The sequence below is a fragment of the Trachypithecus francoisi genome, unplaced genomic scaffold (genome assembly GCF_009764315.1).
Source record: "Trachypithecus francoisi isolate TF-2019V2 unplaced genomic scaffold, Tfra_2.0 Lachesis_group13, whole genome shotgun sequence".
NCBI classification, from domain to species: Eukaryota; Metazoa; Chordata; class Mammalia; order Primates; family Cercopithecidae; genus Trachypithecus; species Trachypithecus francoisi.
The window spans coordinates 119,386,341-119,397,340 of record NW_022681458.1 but is presented as its reverse complement, the minus strand read 5'-3'; the positions used below and the strand labels follow the sequence as shown (position 1 = coordinate 119,397,340).

General features: G+C 54.5%; 1 protein-coding gene across 1 annotated transcript; it reads left to right on the top strand.

Annotated features, from left to right (window-relative positions):
- The first annotated feature begins 221 nt into the window (after window positions 1–221).
- EN1 (engrailed homeobox 1) lies at window positions 222–5,796 on the top strand. Its single transcript, XM_033232133.1, has 2 exons — window positions 222–1,645; window positions 4,700–5,796. The coding sequence occupies exons 1-2, from the start codon at window positions 781–783 to the stop codon at window positions 5,014–5,016; spliced, it is 1,182 nt and encodes a 393-aa protein (XP_033088024.1). The 5' UTR covers window positions 222–780; the 3' UTR covers window positions 5,017–5,796.
- Window positions 5,797–11,000: the final 5,204 nt, after the last annotated feature.

The window sequence follows — 11,000 nt, the reverse complement described above, 5'->3', positions numbered from 1 at the left end:
TTATCCGCAAAGTCCCGCGCGCGCCCATTGGGCCGAGGCCCGAGTGTCAGCGCGAGTCCCGGCTCGCCATTGGCTCCGCACACGTGCGGTCCCGACTCACGTGCTTCCGGTTTGAAGGCAAAAAGTGTGCCTGGGTGATTTTTTTTTTTAAGCGAGAGAGTTTGTGCAAAGATCCGAGCTGTCAGAGATTTGAAAAAAAAAAAAAAAAAAAAAACCCAGCCCGGCGCTGGCGGAGACGCGCTCTCCCTGCAAAAAAAGCAAAGGCGATTAAAGGCGCTGCCAGCCTCACGCTCTGGGCACAGCTGAGCGTGACACTCGGGGAAGTCAAATCCCTCACTACTGCCTAGGAAGATGGCTAGACTTTAAATACTATTTTTTTCCCTTTAAGAAAAAAAATTATTGGAGCTTTTTTCTTTTTTTCTTGCTTTCTTTTTCCTTTTCTTTTTCTTTTTTTCCTTCATTTTTTTGGCCGTGGCTTAAATCATTTAAATCAAATCATTGAATCTGGTTGCAGAAAGAAAAAAGAAATAGCCAAGTGTCTCCATATCTGGATGTCTACAAATTAGAGAGGGAGAGACAGCGAGATCTATCTGCTAGATAAGAGCGAGCGATCCAGGCCAGACGCCTGAGATTTTTTCCTGCACCCGCCCGTGCCTTCGCTGGGGCTTCGCCTGCCTCCTTCCTCTGCGCACCCCCACGGGCCGCTGGCAAAGTGGGGTGGGGAGCGAGGCGGTGGGGGCGGGGGCCGGCGCTGCGGCCGGGGCGGCGGGGCGGCCGAGCATGGAAGAACAGCAGCCGGAACCTAAAAGTCAGCGCGACTCGGGCCTCGGCGCGGCGGCGGCGGCGGCGACCCCGGGCGGCCTCAGCCTGAGCCTCAGTCCGGGCGCCAGCGGCAGCAGCGGCAGCGATGGAGACAGCGTGCCCGTGTCCCCGCAGCCTGCGCCCCCCTCGTCGCCCGCGGCGCCTTGCCTGCCGCCCCTGGCCCACCACCCACACCTCCCCCCACACCCCCCGCCCCCGCCGCCTCAGCATCTCGCGGCGCCTGCTCACCAGCCGCAGCCAGCGGCCCAGCTGCACCGCACCACCAACTTTTTCATCGACAACATCCTGAGGCCGGACTTCGGCTGCAAAAAGGAGCAGCCGCCACCGCAGCTTCTGGTGGCTGCGGCGGCCAGAGGAGGCGCAGGAGGAGGAGGCCGGGTCGAGCGTGACAGAGGCCAGACTGGCGCAGGTAGAGACCCTGTCCACCCGTTGGGCACCCGGGCGCCAGGCGCTGCCTCGCTCCTGTGCGCCCCGGACGCGAACTGTGGCCCACCCGACGGCTCCCAGCCAGCCGCCGCCGGCGCGGGCGCCTCTAAAGCTGGGAACCCGGCTGCGGCGGCGGCGGCAGCGGCCGCGGCGGCAGTGGCCGCGGCGGCGGCGGCGGCCGTAGCAGCCAAGCCCTCGGACAGCGGCGGCGGCGGCAGTGGAGGCGGTGCAGGGAGCCCCGGAGCGCAGGGCACCAAATACCCGGAGCACGGCAACCCCGCCATCCTACTTATGGGCTCAGCCAACGGCGGGCCCGTGGTCAAAACTGACTCGCAGCAGCCTCTCGTATGGCCCGCCTGGGTCTACTGCACACGTTATTCGGATCGTCCATCCTCCGGTGAGTACCCAACTCCGGGCTGCGCCATGCTTTCTGGCCCCGCGGACCGCCCCAGAACGCCAAGCTGCGGCGCTAGGGAGAGCAAACCCGGCCTCGGGTACTCCAGTCTCTCACGCCTGCTTCCTCACCCCAGTTCCAGCCACAACCGAATGTTCACCCAGCTATGCGATCCTGGCCTCTGCGGCCACCACCCGAGAAGCTACAGCTCGTGGCACAGGAGGCTCGAGTCTCGATTCTTTGGTTTTGAACTCTGAATCCCTGGGGCCTTCTTTGTCTTTTATCTTTATTATTCTTAGGAAAAGGACACAGTCAATGATTTTCTTTCCAGGGTGTTTAGATATGGCAGGAAGGTGGGCCTAGTGATGTGTGTCTGAAATCCCACCAGCCGGATCGTCCGGGGGCCAGATTGGACCAGAGAAGGGCTTGTTCAGAAAAATTATATTCACAGGGTGTCCTTACAAACACAAACACCATCTCGATATTTTCTGCGGAGAGACCGTTTACACTGATAAATATGGGGACACACAGGAAGACAGGGAGGAAAGCGTCTGAAAGCTGTCCCTCTCCCCTGGTCGGGTAGGGAAAAGAGTCTGACCCGGGTGGGTAGAATCCAGGGAAAGGCAGTTGTCAAAAAGGTGGGTGCTGGCAGCCTCTGGTTGTCTGGAACTGACAAACAGTGGGAGAGGAGAGAAAACAGGTCAGGCTCAGGTCAGAAAGCGGGGCCAAGGGTATGAGAGCCAGTTTCCTCCGTAGCTTCTCCGCAGAACGGCTCCCACATCCTCCCCTCCCGGCGCTTTCCTTTTTTCACCAGCACATCCAGCAGTTAGCAGATTTCTGGCATCCGTAGGCCTGCTTTTCTCGGCTTTCCTTCCATTACATTTCCGTGTGCCCCTCGCGCTTGGCGAACCCGAGGAGGAGACCTGAGCTGGGCTCCGGGACAGGAGGCCAAGGCCTTGCCCGACGCCCAGGCCCGCAGTGTCTGGGAGAGCAGCAGAAGCTTTGGCCCAAGATCAGCACTCCAGGCGCCCGGTCCGGCAGGGGGCCGGGAACAACTTAGCCACGCGCCGCTTTCCTCTGGCTGGTCTCTCGCCGCCCCACCGCTGCCGGCCGGGCGCGGATCGATGCGCACTATCAGCTCCCGCCATCTCGAGCCCCGTTATTGACACGTCGGGCTCCCTGAACCTCCGAAAAGCTGCTTTGATTGACTCGCCTGATGGATAGAGTGATTGAGCTGTCAGGCTGCACGGCTCGGGCTGGCCAGGAGACTACGATTTTATTACAAGAGTCCGTGCCTCCGCACACGCATACAACAACACTTCAACATGTCCCGGATGCACAACGCGCAGTGGTGCCCTTTTGGGGCTGTTCGCATTTCCTGGGCTATTTCTCCCCGCTCAGCTAATTACGAATCTAAACCCCGGTTCTGCTCTGGAGAGGCCCTTGGCTTTGTTCTTGGCCACTTTCCTTCTTATGGGCCTGGGTAGGTAGGGGACCAGCTCCTTCTCCTGCTTGGGCAGTTGGGAGAGGAGGGGATGAGCCTCGACCCAGATCTGAGTCGCTGCAGTATGCTAGGCCCGGACTCTTTGTCATAGGACAACTGGTTACCCCAGGCTCTTGCCTGCCCCAGGAGTAAGATGCCCAGCTTGCCTCTCTGTAGCTAGGTTTGGATGTGCCGGCAAAGATCCTTCTTTCCAGACAGTTTTAGAGGTGAACAGGCCTGACAGGGACTTAACTTGGTTCAGCAAGCTACCTTATCCAAGGCAGGACCCAGCAAGTAAATGCCGGAAGACTTGGGTGTGGAAGCGGGTGAGCAGAGGTGCAGGCTTTTGAGGCACACACCAACAGTTCAATCCTCTCCTGGTTTTCCCGCTTTCCCTCCTTCCTTTCTCAGTGGGCCCTCCTCCCAGACTAGTATTTGAAGGGAACTTCACCTTCCTAAGGAGGTTTCCTGTGGCCCCTTCCCATGCCTATCTGGCCGTCAAAGCACTTTATTTATTTATTTTTTTTCTGGATTGTCCCTGTCTCCCTTCCTCTGCTTCTTTTTGCTCATGGATGGGGGAAGGGGCTGCAGTCTCCTTGCAGATGGCAGTAGGCAGAGAAAGCCAATCTGGCTTGTTTTTGTTATTCAGGAGTTTTTAATCCTGAAATTGCAGCAGCTCAAAGGGGAGATAAGGAAGACCCAGATAAGGGAGACCCTGCCCCACGCAGCCGGTTAGAGGATCCAAGGGGCAAGGCTGAAAACCCAGGGGCCAGGGTCAGGAGGATGGATGAGGGCCTTTTCTTCTCCTTCAGAGACGGGGTGGTCCCTGTATCCCTGAGACCCTAGAGAAGGCTTCCTTTAGGCCAAAGAGAAAGAAGGCAAGGAGGTGTGTGTGGGGGCGGGGGGGGGGGGGGGGGAGGGGGGGCAGGGGGTTTGCACAGGCAGACACCAAATACATTGGAGCTGAGCAGCCTTCTCCCAGCCCGCTCACTATCCCGTTGTTTTCTGGGGTCAATAGCTACAAGCAGATGGTGTCTTATTGTAGGTTCTCCTGTAGGTACGATTCTTGTGGAGGAGAGGAGGATTAGTCTGTAGGCTGGCGACTCCCCCAGGGCCTGCCCTCACTGCCCTAGTCCTATCTATTCCAGGGCTGTAAGGACAGCAGGCCCCTGACCCCCAACTCTGGGCTGGGCCAGATGAGCTCCAAATATCTGGTCATCTTGGATTCCTTCCTTCTTGGCCGGAAAATGCTGTGATTTCGGTCTGTCCCTGACTGTCCTGTGAGAATTGGGGTGTGGGGTGCACCTACAACCTCAACTGGCTTTCCTTCACCCTTTGCCCTCCCAAAGGGAACCCGGAGACCCCAGTGGTTTGGCGAGGGGCACTTTGATCGAGGGATTGGCCGGCGGGAGGGAGCCAGGGGTTCAGCAGGGCCTCCGAGATGGCCCTGGAAGCGCGGGGCTCGCGGCCCAGCTCGGCAAGGCAATTCTCACCGCTTCCTTTGCCCTCTCCCCCCTCCCTTCTGCCCTCCGTCCCCACCCCCACCCCCACCCCGGCCCTCTCCGCCGCTGCAGGTCCGCGCACCAGGAAGCTGAAGAAGAAGAAGAACGAGAAGGAGGACAAGCGGCCGCGGACGGCGTTCACCGCCGAGCAGCTGCAGAGACTCAAGGCGGAGTTCCAGGCAAACCGCTACATCACGGAGCAGCGGCGGCAGACCCTGGCCCAGGAGCTCAGCCTCAACGAGTCCCAGATCAAGATCTGGTTCCAGAACAAGCGCGCCAAGATCAAGAAAGCCACAGGCATTAAGAACGGCTTGGCGCTGCACCTCATGGCCCAGGGACTGTACAACCACTCCACCACCACGGTCCAGGACAAAGACGAGAGCGAGTAGACGCCACCGGCCGGGGCCGCGCGGTCAGGTCGCCGCGCCCGCGCCCCCTCCCAGCACCACCGCCGTCGCCTCCCGGCCCCTCGCTGGGGGAGAAAGCATCTGCTCAAAGGAGGGAGGGAGCGAAGGGAAAAGAGCGAGAGAGACAGAAAGAGAGCCTCAGAATGGACAATGACGTTGAAACGCAGCATTTTTGAAAAGGGAGAAAGACTCGGACAGGTGCTATCGAAAAATAAGATCTATTCTCTATTCACAGTATAAGGGACGAAACTGCGAACTCCTTAAAGCTCTATCTAGCCAAACCGCTTACGACCTTGTATATATTTAATTTCAGGTAAGAAAAACACGTGTAGCGATCTCTATTTGCTGGACATTTTTATTAATCTCCTTTATTATTATTGTTATAATTATTATAATTATTATAATTATTTTATCCCCTCCCCCTCTGCCTCGCTGCCCCTGGCCCAGTTTCGTTTTCGTTGCCTTTTTCATTTGAATGTCATTGCTTCTCCGGTGCCTCCCGACCCGCATCGCTGGCCCTGGTTTCTCTGGGACTTCTCTTTGTGTGCGTGAGTGTGTTTCCTTGCGTGTCTGCCCACCTCCTCTCCCCCACCTCCTGGGCCCCTTCTGTCGGTCTGTCTATTCTGCCCCCCTTTCGTTTTCCGAAGACTTGTTGAGAAATACGACCCCACAGACTGCGAGACTGAACCGCCGCTACAAGCCAAAGATTTTATTATGTTCAGAAACCTGTAGTCTGAAATAAAGTGTACACTGTGCTCACGAGCGCTGGCGGCCCTCCTGTTTGCGGGCTCGGGAAGGGCGTGGTTCCAAGCACACAGCGCCCCAGCGCCCCTGCGCACGCCAGGCCGGGAGCCGGCGGGGCCTTGCGATCACCGCACAACGAATGCAGGGGCGAAGGGGAAGCACGGCCCAGATTCGGATTTGGCATGGGTCTGAAGGGTCTGGCAGGACACGCCTGGTTTCCGATTGCGTTCAAGGGAACTCAAAGGCCAGCAAACCCAGTCCTGGCTTCGGAAATACTGCCCGGGTTGCCGGGCAGCTCCCCGCACTGGTCCAGGCCCAGCCCAGCAGCGGCCGCCTCCTGTACAGCCTGCTCTTCACTCCAACCTGCACTTTTCTGTTTCTTTTTTTCTTGTATTCCCTCTGGTGCAGGTTTTGCTGCAGATTTTTTTCATCCAGAGATAGAAGGGGGCCTGCCTTCCTCCCTACCCAACAGCCCGCTTGGGCGAGGGGCACTTTGGCATGGCCTCCCGGCCGCCTGGACTCACTGCACTTCGTTTGGGGGAGGGCTTCTGTTGGCGAAGCAGCAGGTCCGGGGGCAGCCAGCGGAGCCTCGCGGGGCTCGGATCTCCTGGTCCCACAATGCCGGAGGAGAGGAGGCCCAGATGCTGGGAAAGCTGTTCGGAGTGCCTTGAACCCGAGGTGGGCGCGGGTCTGCTGTGTCTGGGCCCTAAACCAAAGAGGGTTCCCTTGGGCATCCCAACAAAGCCTAACTTTCTTCTTCACCAAGGGGAGGCGCACATAGAAGCCCCCAGGGCCCTCAGGACTCCCTGGGTTCCCAGAAGGAAATGTCTGGCCTCTTGCTGCTAACACTGGGGCCTATCCTTCCAAGGCAGGAGCTGCTCTCAGACCTTAAGAAGTTAAGGGGAGGAAGGGAAGGTTCCTTCTCAGGAGGTATTCTCTCTCCTTTGTCCAGGATTTTTTAAAATTGTAAATTCCACTCCCACATTATTTTCTCTCTTCCACAATATGTATGTATACACCTATACGTGTGCAGCTAGACGGGCAGGTGTCCACACATACTTGTGTGCATATATGATAATGTGTAGATATTGGTGCACCTAAGTTCCTACCAGTTTTTTGTGTGTTCCTGTACCCGTGAGTACTGTGTAACTGATTTTCTTCTCTAATGAGACGCACAATTGGATGTTTGTGAGTTCACTGTGTGTACATGCATGAATTTGTGTTTGCACACTGGAATGTCTGCAGGTGCGTTTGCTGGGTTTGTGCACGTGTGAGAACGCTGTTCTCTGTTCTCTTTGCTTGCATTTCTTAACTGTTTTTGCAGGATTGATTTTGTGTGAAATGATAATGGCTAGTTAATTCCACATTTTTTGTTGAAAAATTTCCCCTGATTTGGCCCAATGTACTGTTTGCTCCTGGCCAGGGAACAAACAGGGCTAGATCTCAATCCCAGGAAGCCTAGGTCTCCTCCAAATCCCTACATAAGAGTTTGGGGGCTCAGTGGCCTGGAGTGGAATTGGAGGGTGCATTTGACACTGCTGTGGGTTCCCAACTTTATTGCAATTAATTTCCTTCCTTCCATCTGCCCATTGTTTTCTGGAGGAGTGTTGAGTAACTCTTGCATATAATAGGTGCTCAACCAATCTTTGTGGGCAGAGTTAGAAGCAGCGAGATGGACCCTTCCCTGGGGTTGGTCCAGGGGAGTTGTTTTCTGGTAGTCAAAAGCCTGTGCTTTGCTTTCCTTGCAGAGTGGGCTTGGAATTTTCAAGCCTTCCAGGCTTTCCTGTTAAACAGTCTGATGCCTGGGTCTTGGAGCACCCTTCCTTTAGTACAGCCGTCTCAGAACTTCAGAAAGAGTCTCATTCCATTTCACCCTCCCAGAACATCCAGATGTGATGTTAAGAATACTCAACTCTATATATTGGAGAACCTTACTATTTTTGAATGTCTGGGAATTGGCTACACTCCCTTCTCCCCTCCCTATTGTGGCCCCTTAGGATATCCAAGTCCCCCAAGACCGCCAGGTCCAGAGGCTGGGACAGAGGCCAGTGTGAGCGGCAACTCCAGGAACCACCCCATTCCTCATGCTCCCCTTCCTCTATACAAGAGATCAAAGCCAAGAGCTCTTCCCTTTAACCCAGCGAGAGGGGGCGAAGGTGGTCACTCATCCCCATGATTGCGTCAGTAAAGTGTATAGACATGAGTGTCATTATTATGAAATTTGGTTTCTTGCCCATTATCTCCTTTTATCTTCCAATCACTATGGGCAAGTGGATTTTTCTTCATTGTTCAGTGAAAGAACATGAAGCTCTGAGAACTTAAACATTTTGTTTGTGCCTCCTCCTTGACTATGGGTGTCTAAGTCGCATCTACCTCAAGGATCTGGCCAAGGCCCTGAAGCCATCATCCAGGATAACTTTCCCATCTTCTCTCCATTTTTCCTTCTTTCTGATTGGAGTAGAGAGGTGGAGGAGGATTCTAGTGGGACCTTTTTTTACACGCCCTTTAAAAAAAAGAAACTAATAATGATCATAAACGGGCATTGATTTCTCTGATTTATGAGGCTGGCTTAGTGAGCTGCCTGTGTATTAAGGTCTGGGGCTGCAGCAAAATAAATACTTGTGCACGCCATCCCAACTTCCTCATTTTCTGCTTTTCCTTTTTTTTCTTTTTAAAAAAAAGATTGAATTGAACCATAAACTTAAATCTTCCTCAGTCTGAAAGGAAATACATGCTAGCTGAGTCTAAACAGTATTGATCCCTGGTTATTTCTGAGGGCAAAGGTCTCTGTTTTCTTGCTAGAAACTCTCTTTTCTTCAGTAGGGTTAGGGAGAAGGCTATGGATGGGGCTGAGGGAAGGCAAGAGGAGAGTGGAAGGAGAGGGTGTTGTGGTATTTGGGAGTGTGGGGTTGCTTGGTGTGATTGCGTGTGCTTATGTATGCGTGGGTTGTACTGTGTGTGGGCATTTGTATAAGGATGGTACTGAGTATATTTATTTAGGTTTGGGAGGTGGAAGTGTGTGCTTTGGGTATGTGGCCTCTAGCAGTGATTGTTTGATGTCTGTGGGTGTGTGTATGTGTACCCAGTTCTTTAGCTCCCTAGATGGGGCTGCCCAGGGAATAGAGGAGTGGCCTGTTAGCCTGCACTCTCCCAGGCCCCCACACCCATCTGTCACCTGTGGCAGGGTTTCCAGAGATAATACCATGGAGGAGGCCACTGTCCCCAGGACACCCCCAACCCCAACACACACATTCAGTAGAAAAAAGGCCCCAAAGGGGCAAGTTGCAAGGCAGGTGAGCTTTGGCTGACTCCCAGAGGTCCAGGAGATGCAGGCCAGGGCCAGACTCTGCATCCTGGATGAAAGTGTCTACCGTGGCTTCTATCGGGGGTGGCCATCAATTCCTTCCGTGTTCAGCCTGGTTTTTCCTTTGTGTGAATAAGAGAGGCCATTCTTCTGGCAATCTAGCCAATGCACTATCCTCTGCTTCCACCATACAGGGGAGCGAGGCAGACAAGGGCAGGGAGGCATTCAGATGTCCTCTCCAGCTTCACCTCAGAGCCTGGACCCTTTTAGTCTGGATGTCACACTGGGTTCAAATGGAAGACTATGCTCATCCTCATCTGTGGGAGGTGGCAGAGTATCTTCATCCCTCCTCACTCCCTCCAGAAACCTCCACTGTCCTCTCTCACTTTGAACTCTGGGGAGGGGGGTTTCTCTTCTTTGGCAACCTGTGGAAAGGGGAAGGGCTAGGGACTCTGCCAGCCTCCACCCCTCCCCAAATGCTTTAGGCCAGTCTTTTAATGCAGTGTCAGTGTTGGAAGTTTCCTCAGGGATTCCTGAATTACAAAATCATGAGAGAGAAAGTGCCCCAAGAGAAAGCACAAGGCAAATGAGAGGCAAAGTCCTCAGATTTCCTATCAGTTCAGGCCTCTTCTCACTGTGCCATCAAGTGGGTAATGTCAACATGCATGCAGGCACAATGCACACATATACACACTTCCACACATACAAATGCATAAGCATGCACACACCCATGTGCATACATATGCACACATGCAAAACATAGGCATGTATGCAAATGTCAATGGACCAATATATAGTGCATTCACAGCAAGCACATGGACATTGCCTGTGTAGAAGTTTCTGGCACACAACTATACATGAGCCAGGAATACACATACTGGTGTCCAAGACACATCTGCATGCCCCAGCTGGTGGGCTTCACTCCTAGCCCGGGGAGGGAAAGGACATTTTTTTCCAACGATCAGGACAGACCTGTGTGCCCTCTCCTTCCTGTGGAAGCCACCAAAAGGAGAGGCAGCGCTTTCCCTCTCCCCTGGAGGCAGCTGGTCCAGCTCAGACACAGACCCAATGCTACAACCCTCTCCCACCAGCAGGTACATCCAGTGCCCTCCCAGCTGTAGCTCTTGGGGCTGGAGCAGGCCCAGGGCGAGAGGAGGCAAACATCCCAAACAGATTTCTCAGAGGCTTGGTAAGTCATGGGCCATTACAATTTACTCCTTGAGTTTGCTTCAAATACAGCCTTTTCCAGCTGGATGACACTTTGGAGATGGAGTGGGCCCCTCCACTCTGAAATTCTCCTCACAGGTATGGGGTGGGGTGTTTTGAGGACACTTGGGAAGATTTCAGGCTATAGTAATGGAAGACTCTAGGTTTGTGTGACCCAATAGAAAAGCAGAAATGTATTGTGTGTGTGCAGGCACACACATCCTAAAGAGAGTATTCTTATCAACAGCTTGTGACTCTGCTTTGGGCAGGCAGGTGGGTGGGAGTGCTAGGAGGGGGCAGGGGATTGTGGAGGAGACTAGTAAGTACTCACCTCCCCCTCCTCAACTCTGCTGAGGAGTGGGGTATAAAGCCAGGCACAAGTTAGACACTGTCAACCAGCAACAGATTCCTCTCTGCCCCCTGCCACCAAACAAGCATATGGAGAAAGCTCCATCTGGGGTGCCAGCATCCTCCCTTCCTCCTGAAGACCTGGTCTGCAGGCCTCCAGGACCAGGGCAGAGAGGCGGGAGCCTCCTGTGAGAGAGATGAGAGTCCAAAGACAGAAAGGACCCAGGAGAATTTCTGATTCAGCCACAGCTACTGCAAGAGTGGGCTTGGGCCCTAACAGCAGCAACCGGCTCCTGACAGCAACCATTTCCTGCAGCGAGACCCACGGCTCTGCCATCTGATAAAGAGAACACAGTGGAAAACT

Bases quoted from the DNA above. Each gene is read 5' to 3' on its own strand.
- EN1 (XM_033232133.1), top strand. From the start codon at position 781: ATGGAAGAACAGCAGCCGGAACCTAAAAGTCAGCGCGACTCGGGCCTC. The intron at 1,646-4,699 runs GTGAGTACCCAA...CCGCCGCTGCAG, and splicing joins TTCGGATCGTCCATCCTCCG to GTCCGCGCACCAGGAAGCTG.